The sequence below is a fragment of the Pongo abelii genome, chromosome 15 (genome assembly GCF_028885655.2).
Source record: "Pongo abelii isolate AG06213 chromosome 15, NHGRI_mPonAbe1-v2.0_pri, whole genome shotgun sequence".
Taxonomy (NCBI): domain Eukaryota; kingdom Metazoa; phylum Chordata; class Mammalia; order Primates; family Hominidae; genus Pongo; species Pongo abelii.
The window spans coordinates 41,194,921-41,215,859 of record NC_072000.2 but is presented as its reverse complement, the minus strand read 5'-3'; the positions used below and the strand labels follow the sequence as shown (position 1 = coordinate 41,215,859).

At 35.7% G+C, this 20,939-nt stretch overlaps 1 protein-coding gene across 12 annotated transcripts in view; it reads right to left on the bottom strand.

The window, feature by feature from the left end:
* Nucleotides 1-20,939, bottom strand: part of MIPOL1 (mirror-image polydactyly 1) — a 401,793-nt gene that overhangs the window by 31,324 nt on the left and 349,530 nt on the right. For 6 of the 12 annotated variants that reach the window (XM_024232049.3, XM_024232059.3, XM_054530051.2 and 3 more), the window contains one exon: nt 1,612-2,371. The exons of the other annotated variants lie outside the window; for them this stretch is intronic. In XM_024232049.3, coding sequence (XP_024087817.2) covers nt 2,305-2,371 — 67 coding nt within the window. In that variant the 3' untranslated portion in view covers nt 1,612-2,304. Of the gene's footprint in view, nt 1-1,611; nt 2,372-20,939 lie in introns of those variants that run through there. 12 annotated transcript variants of the gene reach the window in all.

Genomic DNA, 20,939 nt, shown 5'->3' with positions numbered 1-20,939 from the left:
TTTACAAGAAGAAGTGAATTCTCATGTTACTATAGGATTTAGAGTTGATGATGTGTAAAGCAAACTCAAAGTAACATTTCTCAGCAGTGTGGAATACTTCTAAAGTTGCATTATTGTTGAATATATAGAGAACCTATCTTCAGTAGGCAAGGCTATTCCTTCATACAGAAAAAATATATAAAGACCATCTGACACACTGTTGATGGACACTTTTAAGTGTAAGAAATTAATTAAGATAATATTTGGCTGTAATACTTTGCATTTGAAATTTTGTAGACAATTCATTTTCAAGAGGATGTGATATTTTTGGGAGATTACCTATACTGAACAATAGTGGATGTTAGAATTATTTTGCAAATTTAACTTTATAATATATTCTATAAAAGTTCTGCATATTAATTATATGAATTGGTTTTTCTAATTTGATCATTTAAGTGTAGAAAGATTTGTTTGGAAACTGTGAAATGTCTTTATACTATATTTTGTGTATTCTAAAAACTCAGACAAAATAACTCAAGAAAAGTTCATCTGTTTTCAAGATTAAACTGAAAATTCAAATTTACTTGTGATTTATTTTAAGTGAGATCAGGAATGGACTACTTTGTGACAAAAATTGTTTCTCTTTACTTACCTGCACCTCCCAGATGACTTTAAAGATGCTGTTTCTTCACACAGGGAGCTGTTACACGTTTCAAATAGAGCCCAGGGACAAGACTCCATGCATGACCAAATCATTACATATTTCTCTATTATAGAGTCATTGGTCTATGAGAGGATATAATTCTCTTTAGGACTATAGAGCAAATTAAATCAGTTTATTTTTAACCCCTGTTGTCCCTTATTTTCTAATTCTCATAGTTAAAAAAGTTACTTTAATGGATACAGATTTAATAAGGAAGAAATAGAGTTTGTTAGCATTATGATTCTTTTGTCACCTATGACAAAGTAGCTTACATTTTCCTGTGGAGTAAAAAAAAATGGAAATGGATAATCTGCTATGGTATATGAAAGAATGGTACAATAAATTGTCCTGAATGTACTTATCCTGTAAATAGGCAATGGTAGATAATTTAGCTCAATCTTAAAGATGAATTAAAAACATATAGACTTAGAAAAAATTTTACTTGCCTACAAAATTTTCACTAATTAAATCTCTACTTGTCTATTTCATCCTGTTCCAGGCACAGTCATTTCCTCTTGGTCTTTCGTCTCTCTAATCTAAAAATATAAAAGTATTTTGCCTATAACTAATTACATAAAAATCTCAGTTCTATTCATAACTTCATATGACTGCTATGCTGTAACTATCTTATTTCTGAAATAAAATAAAAAGCAGGTAACCTTAACCAAATGGCAAGTTTACTTTTTTCTAAATTCTTATATTTCTACATTACAATTGTGTTGTATATTATATATTAGATCCTCCTCCTCCACAATAAAAATCAAATGGCAATTAAAAAAAGATAAACAATAAGAATACTTAATAGGTTTGATGGTCTCTTTTAAGACAGAGGCACGCTAATTTTCCAGCAAAAATGACAGAGACTTATAGCTTAAGTAGAATTTAGATAATTATTCAGACCCAACATTAAAAAATACTGACAATGTGAATTTATAAGTACACATTAACAGTCTCCTCTTTTTATTGAAAACAGTTTGCATTATTTGTAGTGAAACAAAAATCATGCCTTGATGAATGTAATTTTAATATATCCATCTCTTATTAAACAAATTATACATTTAATTCTTGGCACCTATATTTAATATCTTTTAATACTAACAAAGATTACATACATGCATTGAAGGAAGACTACACACTCATGTTTAAGCCTCTCTCATCAGTTAAGAAATATACCCTATATTGAAAAATGCATGTATTTGAAATTTTGACCTAACACAGTGGATTAAAGCTTAGACAATATTTACTTTGCTGCACTTTGATTCAGAAAGGGCCATATGTGAAGATATGATCCTAACCAACTTTAACATGTTTCTATAATGATCTCTCAGTAAAAAGATTTATATTAAAGATATTGAGATATAAAATAGTTACAAAATAAGCTGTAACCTTATAGCTACCCATTGATAAAAGTCTATAGTTAATGTATTTGGATAAATAACTCAAGTCAGCAGCAAAGTGGTTAAACATTTGTGATTTGATTTTATCTCAGCTTGGAATGTGGTTGGAGTGTCCCACTTCTAACAACTGTTTGCTAAGTTAAGGCTTTAGTGTTTACACAGTGTTGAATGAAGCAGCCTGGTCACCAGATGTGATCGCTTCCCCAGACTGTCATTTTTTTTCAATCAGATCACTGTCCTCACGGTCCCGGTTCCAACCTTCTTCCTCAGTACATCCACCAGCCTTTCCAACCTAAGTTGGGGTTGGGATGGGGGTGAGAAGGGGGAAAAAAAGGGCAATTATTGTTAAGAATGTCCTGGCTGATAAAGGACAGTATTTGCCTGTGACCAAGCAGTCCTCACAGTTATGTTAGGAAACAAAGCATTACTGTGAGAGACACTGCTACAGAGTGCCAAGTATTTGAGGTTAAAAAAAACCAGCAACGACACAAACTTTAACCCAGATCCTTGAATTATGTCAGCATTAGATGCCACATAAAGTTTATAAGACACTTATTTCAATACATTTAGCTACCTGCATTAAGGTTGTGAATGAATCATTTACTATGCAATGACAGGATCACATATTAAATGTAAAATAAACTGATTTTTACCTAAGAAAAGCACATATTTCAAAACACAAATACCAGCAATGTTTCATCTGTTACTTAGTTAGATAAGTGATTCATTGGTTGGTATACTGTGTAACTTCTATGTACTAAATTCCCATCTTTTCATAGAATCAGCTGATAAAAATAAAGCCAGAAATTATGTGGTTAGGTGGGAAAAATTTCAAGTTACAGTAGCATGGAAATAATTTAAATATACACAATGATTTGATACTAATAAAACCAGACTTTTTGTTCTAATTAAAAAAACAAGTTTCTATTTCTGAGTAGCATGGATACACTAGAAATCACCTACATAGACTTTTTAGTCAAAGAAAATGATTTTTTTAGTTGATTTAAAACTAGTCAATTAAATTGAAAAGAGAGTCGAAAGTTCAGAAGTCCATTCTGCAGTGTTCTTAGACTACTCTATGAGCGGGAGGTCACATTCATGTGGATCAGTAAGAGTTTTACTTGACAGAAGATGATAGAATCAGACCATTAATTGGTTTTCTTCTTTATTTTCTTTACTGAAAGCATAAAACCTCAACCAAAAATCTTGCTTGATGTTATACACATAGAAATCTTCCTTATAAGTAAATATCATGCCTAGCAGTTTTCATATACACAATCTTCCTCTCTCAAAGACTGGTAAGCGGCACAGTCTAGTCTGCTTCACAGTTTGCCTCATTTATATGGATCCATGCATGAGGGTCCTCTGCAAATAAACACAGCACAGAGCTAGACACTAAAGGAATGAGGGTATTCTTAGTGTCATACAAGCTAGTTTAGACGATTTGGAAGTTTCACTGAGGAATGGACAAATCAACTGCATATAATGCTGAAAACTAGCTGAAGTTTATTGGATGATTTTGTATCTATCAAGAATTCTGTTAACAAAAAACAGGAAAATAAAACAAAATTATTCAGTGCATCAAAAAACTTTAAGAACACAGTAATGATCTTAGAGTAAAAAGGCAAATCTTGTCTAAGTTTATTACTACAAACTTTTCTAAAATGCAAACTATACATAAATGTTGTATATCCACAAAAACAGTCTAGTGGTACAAATACCTGAACTAGAAGAGTCATCAGAAAATTCACTGTATTCTCAGATTAGTCTGCAATACTTGAACCTTCCCTAGTGGTTAAAAACTAGTGCTAACTTATACACTCTGAATATTATGACTCATAGGACTACATGAATCTTTTAAGGCAATGTTTAATTAACTTGAGTTGTACAATGAGGGGAAAGAAAAATGTGAGTATGAATTACAGAACTACACTATGAAATTTTAAGTTTATTGTTAAAATCTGATAGTAACTTGAAATAACCATTAAATAGCTCCCAGCAGAAATCACTATAAGATATAAGTAGCATTTCTTTGCATATATTGTTAAAAGCCAGAAAATATTACTTGCAAACTGGCTAAATGTATCCCTTCTCCATAATATAATTTATACTACTAACCAGGGATAAAACCTTCTTCACAATATAAAAGTCAGCTCTATTTTGTCTAGTTATTATTATTGTTACTACAAATTCAGAATCAGTGGAATCCCAGATTACTGAGATGAATCTGTGTTGTGCTTCTTCTGGCTTCTCTTTTACAGACAGGATCATCTTACTTTTGTTTCCCTTTTCTATATTAGGACATCTTTCCATTTAGAACTCTTATATCTTGTTAAGGTAAGAGATTAGGAGGAAACAGTTACATATCATGTTTTGCAATGTCCTCATTGTATTTCAACAATTACCAGATCAACTACATTCTCAATTTATCCAGGTCGAATGATTTATGAAAACCTGATCTCAGAAATGAGAAAAATGTCAATTACTTAGTTTTGTGAAAGCTTACTGACTTCTGTAACACAATGAAGCACCTATTCCTTCCTGTAAGGAATGGAATACACCTGCCAAACATGGGCTGTGCCAACAGGAAGGTAGACGTGTGTGTCTGTTGAAGCACCTTGCAGGATTTGCCTGCAGGCTCTTCTTACTGTCCAAATCAATAATGTCCTTAAAAAATTATGTAGCTCACTAAAATAGGCTCCAGCTGCTTTAAATATTACTCAGTGATATCTTCCCAACAGCTTCATGAAACAGGAAAAGGGCTAGAGCTAGGATTAGGATTTCTCCATTTTAAATATGAAGAAACTGAAGAACAGACAAGTAAATCCTTATACAAAGTTGTGAGGAGGAGGAGACAAAGTCACTAAAAATGCTGCACCTGGGGTTTGCCATTAGTATTAAAGATCTTGCCCTCTTTCAATCAGAAGGATGAGAAGACTTTAAATATGTTTTTTGTTTCTTTTATCACTATGGTTGTTGTTTTGTTGGTATTTTTCATGTTGATGTATTTTATTATATTTTCTTTTCATTTTGCTCCCTTGATGACACTTAAATGCTCATGACTTCCAAATCTAGACCCCTTTCTCAAAATTCTCTTCTGAGTTTTAGACTCACTTATCCAACTGCCTTCAAGAAATCTCCTCTTGCTTATACCATTGGCCTATGATACTCAGTATATTTAAAACAAAACTATTTTACTTCTTATGCATGTTTCAGTATTTCTTATCTTGATTAATGTTGCCATCCATTCACTCACTCAACCTTTCAGCTAAAATATTTAAGAAAAACTTGGTATATTGTATTTTTTTCTTTACTTCAATTTGAACCTGTGAAAACTTTGTGATGAAACCACTGATGTAGACAGGGGAACACAATGAAAGGGTTTTAACTCATCTAGTAACATCATTTGCATTTTAGAAAGTTCATATTGCCAAGAATGCAGAGATGGGATGAAGGCATGTTGACCTGTAGGTCAGAAGACCACATAGCCTTTTATTTAAAAAATATCCTAATGAGCACAATGGTGTGAATGTATTTACTGCCATTAAACTATACACTTAAAAATGGTTAAGATGATAAATTTATGTTATGACATTTTACCACAATTAAAAAATATGTCAGGCCAGACAAGGTGGCTCAAACCTGTAGTCCCATCACTTTCGGAGGCCAAGACGGGCAGATCACTTGAGGCCAGGAGTTCGAGACCAGCCTGGCCAACATGGTGAGACCGTGTCTCTACTAAAAATAAAAAAATTTGCCAGGTGTGGTGGCACATGCCTGTAATCCCAGCTATTCAGGAGGCTGAGACACAAGAATTGCTTGAACCTGGGAGGCAGAGGTTTCAGTGAACTGAGATCACACCATTGCTCTCCTGCCTGGGCAACAGACCAAGACTCTGTCTAAGCAAAATAATAAAATAACTAAAAATAAAAATAAAAAATAATCCCAGTGAGAGTCAAAGGCCTGAATTAGAGCTGTACCAATGCAGATGGAAAGAAGGAGATGCATTTGAAAGATATTTAGGATATGGGATCCAAAGGACTTCATGACCTCTGAGGATAGAATGAGGTGAGGTGGGATGGGCAAGATGGCTGACTCCCAGGATTCTGGTTTTGGTGGCTATGTAGATAGTGATGCCCTAATCAAGATAATGGAGAGGAAGAACAGTAGATTTTCGCTGGGGAGTATGTGTGTGGGTATGTGTGTGGGGGGAATACGTGTGTAAGTTAAGTCTTATACATTTGTGGTATCAGTAGGACACAAAAGTGGGGATGTTAACCAGGCACTTGGATATAAGAGTCTGTGTTAAAGAGAGAATATTAGGTCTATTTCAGTTCAATCAACAAGTATTTGTTGGGCAATTCCTATGTGCCAGGCATTGTGCTGGGCTTTGATTATTCAAAGAACAGGACATAGTCCTTACTCATAAGAAGCAGTAAGGTGGGAAAGCAGATCTTTATATGGATAACTCTAGTAAGTTATTGATAAATGTTATAACACAAACACAGGTATTAACAGAACCTACCTTGGGTATGGAAGGAGAGGAAAGGTCTGTAAAGGCTTCCTGATGATGCCTAAGTGTTGAAGGATGAGAAGGAAAGAGTTACCTCAAGAAAGGTGGGAATGGAGACAGGGCATGGATGTGCATTCCAGGCAGAGGAAATAACATACAGGTATAAAAAGTTTGATGTGTTTCAAGTACTGCCAGTAGTATAGTTGCTCAGAACAACAAAATAAGAGGTGAAAGATGGCAGGAAATGGGGGTAGACAGGAAGGTCATACTACATTTTACTTTCGATTGCAACTGAAGCCAGAGGAGTGGATGGAAATGTTTAGAGAGAGAAGAAATAAAAAAGGAGAAGAGAGGGAGGAAGAGGATAGAACCAAAATGACAACAAATATAAAAAGAAAAGAAATTTTAAAAATAATTTGAGAAAGAATGGTCAAAGAAGTAAAAGATGAACCAAGAGTAGGACAGTCACAGAATCCAGAGATGAGAACTCCAAGAAGGGAGTGATCATCAGAGTTAAGTAGGTGCTTAAACAAGATCAAAGTGAAGTGTCCATTTGATGTGGCAGGAAGTGATAACCTTTTTTGAGTGCAATTGTAATGGTATGATAAAAGCGAGATAAAGCATGAATGGAATGTGAAAACGTGAAAACTAAGTATAGGCTGCTTTATAAGAGCTTGGGTAGGATGTAAAGAGAATTGTAGTTACAAGGGGATGTATGGCTGAAGAAGTCTTGTAAGAAATGGAAAACATGTGAATGTGTTGATAGACTATGGGAAAGGAGTCTATCGAAACATGCTAAGGTATAAGGGAGGAAGGAAATGCTTTTTAAAATGGGCCTCTGAGGAATGGATCATAAGCATAACTTGTAGGATTATCCTTGAAACTACGACTGGTTAACTTTTTCTTGCAGACTAAAAGAAAGGAGGTGGAAAGAATGTATCTGTGGATAATTCTGTAGGTGTGGAGGAAGGAAATGACAGATCTCATACTTGCTAGATTCAATTTTCCTCATGGAATAGAAAGGTAAGATCTCTGCTGAAAGCATAGAGTGAGGAAAAAGGCTGAAGAAGAATAGTGAGGGTTTAATAGGACAAGAAAGGGAGGTGACCAGGGATATGAAAAAGGATTTTTAGGTGGTATTGATGATCTAGCTAAAGCTAGACACTACAGTCTTGTAGAAGACATAAACCATCATAGTGGTATACTTTTTTCCCCCATCGGCTCTATACTCTGGGGGTAGATTTGGGGAAAGCAAGTTATAGAAGTAACTCAGAGTTTATGACTTACAGGGCAGTAGGGTGAAAAAGACGAGGACACAAGGAAACTGAGTGTCTTAGGGAGAAAATGATTAAACCCAGACTCCAGACTGAGGGGAGAAGAAAGCAAGCCAACAAAGGGCTGTTACTCTACTGGGAGAATGGAGGGAGCAAGGGACTGGATATCTTGATTTGTGTTGAGGCTAAAAAGCAAGAAGAGTTGGAATAAGACTGTGATTCCTGTCAGAGAGGCAACTTTGACCTTAGGATTTCAGATGTAGAAAAGTTCTGAGTGACAAGAAGATCAAGAGTGAGTAGTTGAAGTGAAAAGGTAAAGGTCATTAACATTCAGGAGGCAAATGAATAATGCAGGTTATTGACATAGATATTGAAGTTTGTCAGCATGAATGCAGAAGCTGGAGTAGAGAGGAAGACGCTGAATGAGATGCCTGAAACTCATATTAAATAAATGGCATTGATCAGGAGATCAGAAGCAATTACTGAACAAAAGGGATAGAGAATGATAGAAATGGATGATGTAAACCTCAAAGAAGGGGTTTTACATGGATGCAGAAGGTATGAAAGTACTAAAAGGGAACCAGAGCTTTCCTTCCTATTATATGGGGTAAGGGAGAAAGGCTAGTGTCTAGTGGGCTACTGGGAAAAAAGTGTCCTTTGTAAATTCAAGTTTCAGGTAAAATGTGAGTGTGACACATTCAGTGCAGAAGTTGTGGATAGACACAAGTAGAAACAATGGAAAGAAGGTTCGTGAAGACAGATTAAAAGGAGCTGAGGTGTAAGGACAAAAGGAGAAGGAGGGAAAGATGGGGAGGAGAGGAAGCACAGAAATGTAAGGAAGAGGACAGGCAATTGATCGGGCTTATCCATTCCTCCATGCAGAAGCTGTAATTAATGAAATAAACTTCTTGCTCAGTTTTAGCCACAACCGAAAGATACATATACAGACTATAAGGCACACAGATACATATAAAAATGTACATATGCAGACATATTTATGAATATATACAGACACTACCATATAAATATGAACACACACAAATATGCTCACAAAAGTACATGTAAGACATCAGGGAATATTAAAAAATGAAATTGATAAGAGAAAAGTAAAAAGACTTCGTATCTGAAAAAGACTGAAGAATGAATTCATACGTGAAAAGGTGAAGGCAGAAGTAGATGGGAAAATGGGTTGAAAAGTCACACAGAAAGTGAAAACAAGAACTGTTAGAAAGTGGTAAGAATGGTGTATTAGTCTGTTCTCACACTGCCATAAAGGGCTGCCCAAGACTGGGTAATTTATAAAGGAAGAATGTTGAAATGACTCACAGTTCAGCCTGGCTGGGGAGGCCTCAGGAAACTTACAATCATGAGGGAAGGGGAAGCAAACATGTCCTTCTTCACATGGCAGCAGCAAGGAGAAGTGTAAAGCAAAAGGGGGAAAAGCCCCCTCTAAAACCATCTGATCTCATGAGAACTAAGTCGCTATCACGAGAACAGGAAGGGGGAAACTGCTCCCATGATTCATTTATCTCCATCTGGTCCCTCCCATGAGACATGGGGATTATGGGAACTACAATTCAAGATGAGATTTGGGTGGGGACACAGCCAAATCACATCAAATGGGGAGCTGAATAATAACTATATCGTCAGGGAATTATTCCTTATTTTCATAGAGAGTTAGCCTCCTTGGCTCTTCTACCTATCTGCCTACACGTACCCTTTAAATCATTACCCTACTTGATTTCCTTTATGAGGTGTTGTCAAAATGTTAAGAAAATTGTTGTATCTTTACTGTGTTTTACTTTTTCTGAGGCTAACACTTCCAGTCCTCGAAGGGCTTTGTATAGGTTAATAAATTGCTCACCATTATTGGTTACTCTCTCTGCATGTCCAGTGTCTTTAAAAACATAGCGTCCTATACAACAATCCAGTATGGTCATTACAAAGGGAAATGGAACTTATGTCTCTCTCAGTCTGGGAATTTACTTCTATCTTAATGCTGCCATGTTTCACTATGGGCTTAGACTGAGCGTTGGGGCAAAAGGCTCACCCACTAATACCTGGGCCTGCTTTGCCAGCAAAACCAAGGCAAACTTCTCTTTTTTTGACATCTACAATTAATATTTCCATATCAGAATAAATCACCCAAAAGTCAGTAGCTTAAAACAACTCTATTTTATTTAATCATGTCAATTTGGGCTTGGCTCAGCTGGGCAGTTCTTTTTTTTTTTTTTTTTTTTTTTTGAGACGGAGTCTCGCTCTGTCACCCAGGCTGGAGTGCCATGGCGCGATCTCGGCTCACTGCAAGCTCCGCCTCCCGGGTTCACGCCATTCTCCTGCCTCAGCCTCCCAAGTAGCTGGGACTACAGGCGCCGGCCACCACGCCCGGCTAATTTTTTGTATTTTTAGTAGAGACGGGGTTTCACCATGTTAGCCAGGATAGTCTCGATCTCCTGACCTTGTGATTCGCCTGCCTCAGCCTCCCAAAGTGCTGGGATTACAGGCGTGAGCCACCGCGTCAGCTGGGCAGTTCTATAAGCCTTGCCTGGAATCACTCAAGCAGCTGTAGTCCACTGGGGCTGGGTGGCATGTGCTAACAGTTGGTCCTGCCTTCTGGCTAGGACTCCCTCTTGATGTGCGATCTCACTCTCAAGTAAGCTGGCCCGGATTTATTTACATGGTGAGCGCAAGTCAGCAAGAGGGCAATGCCAGAATCAGTGAGGTCTCCTGAGACCTTGTTCAGAAGTTGTACAACATCCCTTGCTTTCTTTTGTTGGTTAAAGTGAATCGTGGCCAGCCCAGATTCAAAGGGTGGAGCACCAGCAGCTGAAAAAAATTTGTGGCCATTTTTTATCCCACTACACTATTGATCCTAAATTTAAGATTTTTACATTTATCCCTGTCGGATTTAATCTTAGTAAATATAGCTCATTTTCCCCAGCAATTCATATCTTTTGGCATCCTGAATTTGCTATCACTTTTTTTTTGTTCTTTTGAGAAGTCTACTCTTTATGTTTTTAACTTAGGTCTTCAGAAAAATGTTGACCGGGAAAGAACCAAGGATAAAGTATAGAGAAAAGCTCTTACAGGCAATTTTACAGAGTATAATACATATTCTTTTTCAATTAGCTATAAATTCTCAGAACTGTGCAATCATTTCTTGATCTTTTACAGAAAGTTATTTTGAGACAGTTTGTGAAATGACTCCTGAAATCAAGACATATTAAAGTTCATTATTCTTCATTATCTACTAGCTATAGAGGTTAATTCCTGAAATGTAGCTAGACCAGCAAGGCTCACTGTATGGCAACTAGGACTGGTTTGGCTGTCAGAGCATACTAAGTCCTTAGTGAGTAGATCACTGAGTTATTAGGTCAGTCTGCAACTAAAGAATCTGTACCAGCTACAGGGTATCATCCAGAAGCACTTATATCTATTTCAATTAGAGTATTAAAGGGCTTAATTAGGGCTTTTACAGATATCCAAAAAAGCCTAATAACCTAATTTCATGATCTGTGACATGGAAGCAGAAGTTTCTAGACTGTGATGATACTTGGCAAATATGGAGTGTTAGCAGACCATTTCTTGTTGAAGTTGATATTATGCCTCGTATGGCTCACAGCATAGAGCATTTACTTTATTTTTAAATTTAATTTTAATGAGTGGTCTTTCAACATTGAATATATATTCACTGGAAAGCTATACTGAAGAGTCCATGAGTCACTTTTATCAAAGCCAAATCATGAATTTCAAAATACTACCAACCTAACAATGCTGTGTTTGGTATCATGCATTTTGCCTTATTAAAAATATATTTTTTATTGAACAGGTTCACTAATAAATGGATAGGAACTTAAAAATTGATCTTGTTTTACACAATTTTGAGACTAAAACATTTGTAATCTTATTAATAGAAAACTCAATTTAATAATGGGTTGTGATTGATTTGGCTGTGGGCATAATGTATTTACCTAGAATTGGACATTACAACAGTAATAAAGTGAGATTTCAGCTATAATTATACTAGAGAATATGCAAAAAAAAAATGACACTAGCAGTGATGTAGAAAGCCAAAGTAACTATCAACTATGACTTATATCATACATATAAATGTCTTCCTTGACAAAGGATAGTGTTAAAAATCTTAGCCTCGCTAAGGTGTCATTGAAAGTTTACATGGATATCATAATTAGAATCAAGCATCCTTCTCTTTGTTAATCTTCATATCAAGATCTTTGAGATTAAGTAGAAACCAAAGAATGCATTTTAAAAGGCCCTCTTACTACCTACTTGATCCACTGTGTTCAGGTATCTCCAATATCTTGTGATAGTCATGAGATTTGAGAATTTTCATCAGTACTAAAATGTTGCTAAATTTAGAGCTTCATGTAAGTTTAAGCAGAGTAGATACCTAGGTTTTGTTTAAATACATTTCAGTAAAAAAGCCAACTTTCAGCAAAAGCATTGATTGCATTATCATTCTAGTTTTTGACCTAAAAATGATGACTCCCAATTCAATACTTATGTACACATTGTTTCCACTACCAACCCCCACTATCCCAAACACAAGGGGATATTCAGGAAATGAAGCTTAGAAAATTATTATGGTTCTTAAAATGATTTTGGGCCACATTTTTTTCTTTCTTACACCTGATATCAAATAGTCAAAGTAACAATTGTTTGGGCTAGTCATGGGACAGAACTGTGAAAGTGGAAAGTTTGTCTTTATTTCTCAAAGAGCAAAGTCTAAAATAATTTGGTAGTAATAATTAAAATAGAATTCCAATAGTAATAGGGAATTCTAGAGAGAGTGAGAAAAAACTCAAAACAAAAACTCAATGCTTAGCAGAAATTTACCCGAATGATACTTCACTCATTTCCCATCAAGAATCTAAGTATCCTCATATTCTCCTCCTAATGATGCTTAGCATTTGCCCTGAACTTTATGATGCTGTTACGTGATTCACAAAAAGACATATCTACAATTTATTACAGTACAAAGCTTTAAGTCAAATATGGGAATATCTGACGGAGAAATTTCAGGTATCAATTGATAGATATCAAAATAGATGTATTTTGGGATTCATATTTTTCTCTTAAACGACTCCTGGGATGTGACTATCATCTCTGTCTGCATATAAGATTGTCCCTTACATGTCCCTCTTATTGTCAACTGGTATCATTGGCTGGATATACATGTATTTTAAAAAAGGGAGAAAAGCAAGAAAAACTTTGGAGATACAGCCAACAATATTTAGTTTTAAAGCCTCATTACTAATCAGGTATGAATTAGTTTGTTGATTTCTACTATAACTTCAAAATTAGTCAAATCTAATTCAGCCCTTTCCCCCAAACTATTTCGCTATGTAAAAAGTTATCAGCCAGGTATGGTGGTGCATGCCTGTGGTCCCAAATACTAGGAAGGCTGAGGTTGGAGGATTGCTTTAGCCCAGGAGATTGTGGCTACAGTAAGCTGAGACTATGCCACTCACTGCACTCCAGCCTGGGTAACAGAGCAAGACCCTGTCTCCAAAAGAAAAGAAAGGGACAATAAAGGAAAGGAAAAAGAAATTGAAAAAAGATAAAGAATTACTGGAATAAAGGATACAAAGAAATAATGTAGATAAATTAATTTAGCTCCTAAGATATGTAATTATACAAAGCACTGTCATTCATTCATTTATGCATACGTCTTAGGTAATTATTTTGTGAATAGCACCTTCTAAACACTTGTTCTACACAGCTTTTTAAGTGTTTCTACTGTAGATATACATCACATGAAGTCTTTTTACAAAATTCTCTGTAGGGATGGATTATAAAAGGAGTTTTCATCCATAGCAAGTTATAATATAGGGAGTTTCACATTATACCTTTTTCAAGTGGCTGAAAGGTTTTAAATACTGTGAACAAGAGAGTGTGTTACACAGGAAAACAGTGAGAAAGTGAGAATAAGCTGTACTCAGATCTCACAATTCCTGGGTCATTTTATTTACCATGCTGCGTTAAGCTAGTCTTTTAGATTTACATTAACATTAAGAAGTTACTTAACGCCTTGAAATTCAGCAAGAAACTTGGATTTATTGTTGAGATTAAATAGAACACAGAAAAAACTTGATATGTGTATATTCAACTGTGCTTAGATTAGATATATGACATTCCTTTTTAAATGTCATTAACATCAAAAGTAGACAAGGCACCAAAAAATTACCTATATTTTATACATCGACTAACTACTATCTTTTAGGTAACCTTGAAAAATGAAGCTCACCAATCAATCATATCATCAATTAATACCTACTTAGGTGAATAATAAACATAAAAGTTGGATATAAAAATTAAAATATGTGAAACTTTGTTTACTTTTGTTTCACCTCTTTTAAAAATGAGAACATAGAGATAATTAAAGCAATATTTCCTTCTTTATAGTATCACTAAAGTAATTTTATTTCAAGTTTTGGATTTTAAAATACTACCTTTGGTATAATTTTACTCAAGGCTTAATTAACACTTTGTAAGTTAGATATCTAGATTAAAATACTATCTTTGGTATAATTTTACCCAAGGCTTAATTAAGGCTTTGTAAGTTAGATATCTAGATTGTCCCCTGGATTCCAGTTGGCCCATGGCAGCACTAAGTGTATTAGATGATACTATTAGGAAAGTACGTAACAGAAGATAATGGAGTTATTTTGCTTAATCCTCTAACAACATTAGGAAGTGATTGAGATAATAGAATAAATTAAGATTAAATTACAATTTTATTGGGCTCTTTCACTTTGTCTATCAGGGGATATTTAAATCATATGTAACATTACCAAGAAAACTCAATTCCAATAACAAGCCCATGAGGTTCTATAAGGGTACGGACAGTGTGTTTACCACTGTATATTTGGCAACTAGCCTAACAGGCTCTCAAAAATCAATAGAATATTGCTTATGAATAAATATCACACACATATGTTGGGAATAACGAGTACATTTACATTTTCTATTCTAAAGTAATGGGTTGAAATTTTGCTGCTGACCTCCTAAAAGTAGGTTTCAAGAATAAAAGAAAGTCAATTAATTAATGTGAAGATTTGTAGTATATATTTTGTCAATAACCTTTGCAGAAGAACATTAAATGATAGAGCAGTTATCTAAAAAGAACAGATTTCTCTCACTTTAAATCGAAGGAGTTTGGGAGACTTGGTAAGAAATATGTTAGATAAAATTTCACCCTAAGTAATAACTAAGTAAAGGTTAGCCTTTCTGTATCAGGAAGAATTTATTTAATGTGATAACAATGAATCACTGCTTCTGGAAAACCAGTATTTCAGATCATCATCTTCTTCTTCTTCTTCTTTTTTTTTTTTTTGAGATGGAGTCTCGCCAGGATGGAGTGCAGTGGCATGATGTCGCCTCACTGCAATCTCCACCTCCTGGGTTCAAGTGCCTCTCCTGCCTCAGCCTCGCAAGTAGCTGAGATTACAGGAGTGTGCCATCATACCCAGCTAATTTTTTGTACTTTTAGTAGAGATGGAGTTTCACCATGTTGGTCAGGCTGGTCTCAGCTCCTCTTTTGATTTCATAATTTGTCAGAAGAAAAAAGAAGCTTGCAACGGAATGAAGTTGCCTTGAATGTGGACGGCTTATGCATCTTCTATGGAAGAAGCACTGGAGTCAAAAACAAGCAGGCATGTGACAGAATGTAGGAAAAAACAAATTCAATGTCAACCATTTCAATGATCCCATTTAAAATTATTTGATTTCTTTAAAGTAGTTTTTTCCAATTCTGTGAAGAAAGTCATTGGTAGCTTGATGGGGATGGCATTGAATCTATAAATTACCTTGGGCAGTATGGCCATTTTCATGATATTGATTCTTCCTACCCATGAGCATGGAATGTTCTTCCATTTCTTTGTATCCTCTTTTATTTCATTGAGCAGTGGTTTGTAGTTCTCCTTGAAGAGGTCCTTCACGTCCCTTGTAAGTTGGATTCCTAGGTATTTTATTCTCTTTGAAGCAATTGTGAATGGGAGTTCACTCATGATTTGGCTCTCTGTTTGTCTGTTATTGGTGTATAAGAATGCTTGTGATTTTTGTACATTGATTTTGTATCCTGAGACTTTGCTGAAGTTGCTTATCAGCTTAAGGAGATTTTGGGCTGAGACAATGGGGTTTTCTAGATATACAATCATGTCATCTGCAAACAGGGACAATTTGACTTCCTCTTTTCCTAATTGAATACCCTTTATTTCCTTCTCATGCCTAAATGCCCTGGCCAGAACTTCCAAAACTATGTTGAATAGGAGTGGTGAGAGAGGGCATCCCTGTCTTGTGCAAGTTTTCAAAGGGAATGCTTCCAGTTTTTGCCCATTCAGTATGATATTGGCTGTGGGTTTGTCATAGATAGCTCTTATTATTTTGAAAAAGAGCCCGCATTGCCAAGTCAATCCTAAGCCAAAAGAACAAAGCTGGAGGCATCACGCTACCCGACTTCAAACTATACTACAAGGCTACAGTAACCAAAACCGCATGGTACTGGTACCAAAACAGAGATATAGATCAATGGAACAGAACAGAGCCCTCAGAAATAATGCCGCATATCTACAACTATCTGATCTTTAACAAACCTGAGAAAAACAAGCAATGGGGAAAGGATTCCGTATTTAATAAATGGTGCTGGGAAAACTGGCTAGCCATATGTAGAAAGCTGAAACTGGATCCCTTCCTTACACCTTATACAAAAATTAATTCAAGATGGATTAAAGACTTAAATGTTAGACCTAAAACCATAAAAACCCTAGAAGAAAACCTAGGCATTACCATTCAGGACATAGGCATGGGCAAGGACTTCATGTCTAAAACACCAAAAGCAATGGCAACAAAAGCAAAAATTGACAAATGGGATCTCATTAAACTAAAGAGCTTCTGCACAGCAAAAGAGACTACCATCAGAGTGAACAGGCAACCTACAGAATGGGAGAAAATTTTCGCAACCTACTCATCTGACAAAGGGCTAATATCCAGAATCTACAATGAACTCAAATTTACAAGAAAAAAACAACCCCATCAAAAAGTGGGCGAAGGATATGAACAGACACTTCTCAAAAGAAGACATTTATGCAGCCAAAAAACACATGAAAAAATGCTCATCATCACTGGCCATCAGAGAAATGCAAATCAAAACCACAATGAGATACCATCTCACACCAGTTAGAATGGCGATCATTAAAAAGTCAGGAAACAACAGGTGCTGGAGAGGATGTGGAGAAATAGGAACACTTTTACACTGTTGGTGGGACTGTAAACTAGTTCAACCATTGTGGAAGTCAGTGTGGGGATTCCTCAGGGATCTAGAACTAGAAATACCATTTGACCCAGCCATCCCTTTACTGGGTATATACCCAAAGGACTATAAATCATGCTGCTATAAAGACACATGCACATGTATGTTTATTGCGGCACTATTCACAATAGCAGAGACTTGGAACCAACCCAAATGTCCAACAATGATAGACTGGATTAAGAAAATGTGGCACATATACACCATGGAATACTATGCAGCCATAAAAATGATGAGTTCATGTCCTTTGTAGGGACATGGATGAAATTGGAAATCATCATTCTCAGTAAACTATCGCAAGGACAAAAAACCAAACACCACATGTTCTCACTCACAGGTGGGAATTGAACAATGAAAACACATGGACACAGGAAGGGGAACATCACACTCTGGGGACTGTTGTGGGGTGGGGGGAGGGGGGAGGGATAGCATTAGGAGATATACCTAATGCTAAATGACGAGTTAATGGGTGCAGCACACCAGCATGGCACATGTATACATATGTAACTAACCTGCACATTGTGCACATGTACCCTAAAACTTAAAGTATAATAATAATAAAATTTTAAAAATAAATAAAATAAAATTATTTGATTTCTAAGAATTGTAATGGGATACATCACTGGTATTTTTTTAAAAGGATGTAGATTAGTGGGAAAGTCCCTCTTTCTGCCTTATTCTGGTGTTTGTGTTTTACTCCTACTCCCCATATGAGCATTTGCTTAAGTTACAACTGAAGGCTTACAGAGTATCTTGATTTCTTTTAGCCAGAAATGGAGTTTGTTGGTTACAACACTGTCTTATCTAAAACATCACAGTTTCACTATTTTTAGAGTGTCTTCTGTTAAAAATTAAGAGTGATAAGTTGTTTCCTTCTTAAATATTGTTTTGAAACTGCTCAATTATACTGTCCTCACAGTCTTTTTCTTATGGGGAATCAATCCTTGGTTTCAAGATAAGGATATAATAAATAGAAATCTGAAGTATAATTTCATTCATGGTATTATTGGACTTTCAGATAGTCACTGCTTCTTTGTCGGTTTAAAACTGCATGTTATTGGGCTTAGACATTGTATAAAGTCCTAATTTTTTTACATGAATAAGAGTGATTCATTTTTCTAAAACATCAAATTTAGTTGTTATATAACCATGAAAAGGCAGATTGCTCTGAAATTGTTACGATGCATACTCATCATAGACTATACTTTATTTAATTAGTATAATATCACAACATAGAATATAGAAAATGTTATAAAGCCTATAACACATATGCTTATATTTTCATTTATCACAAAATAGTGTACAAACATATACACTTTTTTTGTATTTTATAGACAAGGAATTCTGAATGCAGAGAAAGATTGAAGAATTAAGAGGTTACTCAGAACCATCCTACTCTATGAAATAATAAATGAACAAGAAAAAACATATATTAATATGTTACTAGCATGATATATATACATAAGCTAATAAGCAAATATTTACAGCAACTACTCATATTATCTAGGTGATTTACTCAAAATAGGTATTTCTACCAAAGTTCAGTAACAAAACACATACCAAAAGAGGTAGATACTGCACATTGCCCACACCTAAACTAATCTACGGAAAAATAACAAATTACCACGTTCACATGTTGTGTTTCGTAGAGTTTCTGAAAATCCTTGAGGATTTTACCAGGAGACAGGTTTGAGACTATTCTCTTAGTAAGACTGTAAGACTGACTTTCATTTTTTTTCCTGATTCCTGATTTTCACATGCCACTTGCAAATGTAATTTTCATTCTTTAATATCCATTCACTTCACAGTTAATACTTTTCAAGCACCATAGATGACTTGAAATTAAATCACATACATCTTTCTTTTATGTGTTAAAGTGTTAGTATTAAGGATTAATGGGCCTTATTCTCAGTACCTAGATTATTCTTTGGTAGTAAGTTAGTAACATAGGAACACATTAATTCTTTCGAACTGACAGGACACTAGTAAACTATATCAGGGACTGAGCTACAATGATCTTAAGTGTGAATTACACTTATGTTTAAATTTATTTACTGTGAGTGATCACAGAGATGGACTTTTCATGTGATTTCCTTTAGACTTACAGTATTTGTACTGTTAACAATATATATAGATCTATATATTCTAGAAAACATCTGGAAATTGGCAGCAAATAATTGAGGCCTCATTTATTTATAATGATTATGATTTAGAGAGTTATGGAAGACACTTTGTCAATTTACTCAGAAATGGGTGAGTAATACATAGTCACCCTCCATCCCTTAATGCCTCTTCCTCTCCTTTTGAACAGATGGGTAATGTACGGCAGGCATGGGAGGTGGAAAGGACAAAAGGACTGGCCCACCATCTTCTCTGTCCCCCAAGACGACAGCTTATAGAGCAGAGGAGGCATATAGGTCCCCTTCTCTCCCCTCAATGTACCATATAGTCACCTACAGCGCCAGCTCTGTAAGGCCAATGAAAATTATTGTTTCATCTTAATTAGTAGAACAATTCTCATCTGTGTGCTAAGAGAATCGCCACAAACCTGTCTCCTGATAAAATCCTCAAGGATTTTCAGAAACTCTACAAAACATGACATGTAAAAATTGTAATTTGTTATTTTTCCTTAGATCAGTTTAGGTTTGGGCGATATGCAGTTATCTGCCTCTTCTGGTATGTGTTTTGTTTCCCAACTTTGGTAGAAATACCTATTTTGAGTAAATCACCTAGATAATATGAATGAATAGTTGCTGTAAATATTTGCTTATTAGCTTATATGTATATATCATGCTAGTAATATATTAATATATATTTTTTCTTGTTCATTTATTATTTCATAGAATAGGATGGTACTAAGTAACCTCTTAGTTGTTCAGTACAGGTAATACAGAGAGAAGGAAGGCTTCAAGGAAATTGAACTTGGTCCTGTAGAATGGGTGGGATATGAATAAGCAAAGAGGAAATAAAAGAGGGTAACGTAGAGGAAAAAAGCAGCATAGATGAAGCACAGGTACAAGGGCGAATATAATCTATGAGAGGAACTGCATAGAGGTCAGTCTGGCAGGAACAAAGAGAGGCAAATAAGCAAAGATTTACAACAACTATTCATTGTCCATCCTCATCATGTGCCTTCTTAAACAAAATAATTAGTAAAATTCTTTCTGGCTGGGTGCGGTGGTTCATGCCTGTAATCCCAGCATTTTGTGGGGCCGAGGCGGGTGGATCACATGAGGTCAGGAGTTTGAGGCCAGCCTGGCCAACATGGTGAAACCCCGTCTCTACTAAAAATACAAAAATTAGCCAGGCGTGGGGGCGGGCACCTGTAATCTCAGCTACTCGGGGGGCTGAGGCAGGAGAATTGCTTGAACTCGGGAGGCGGAAGTTGCAGTGAGCCGGGATCATGCCACTGCACTCCAGCCTAGGTGACAGAGTGAGACTCCGTCTTAAAAAAAAAAAAAAATCCTTTCTACATGCAGCCTCCAGCTGCTTATATCTGGACTTTAAAATATTCACACATCAGGCTACTTCTGATAATTCTCAATCTGAATGACATCACTTCAGAAAGTGATCTGCTGTTTGCCCAGTAGAGGAGTTACATATTATTGCCTTCTGAAGGATGATACCTCAAACTGCAGCCTTGACATCTGGCCTATCTTTGAACGGCTTGAGATACAGCTCTTATGAATAATCTTTATCATTCAGAATAACTTTGGACATTCTGACTTTTAGCACTAAACTCCAT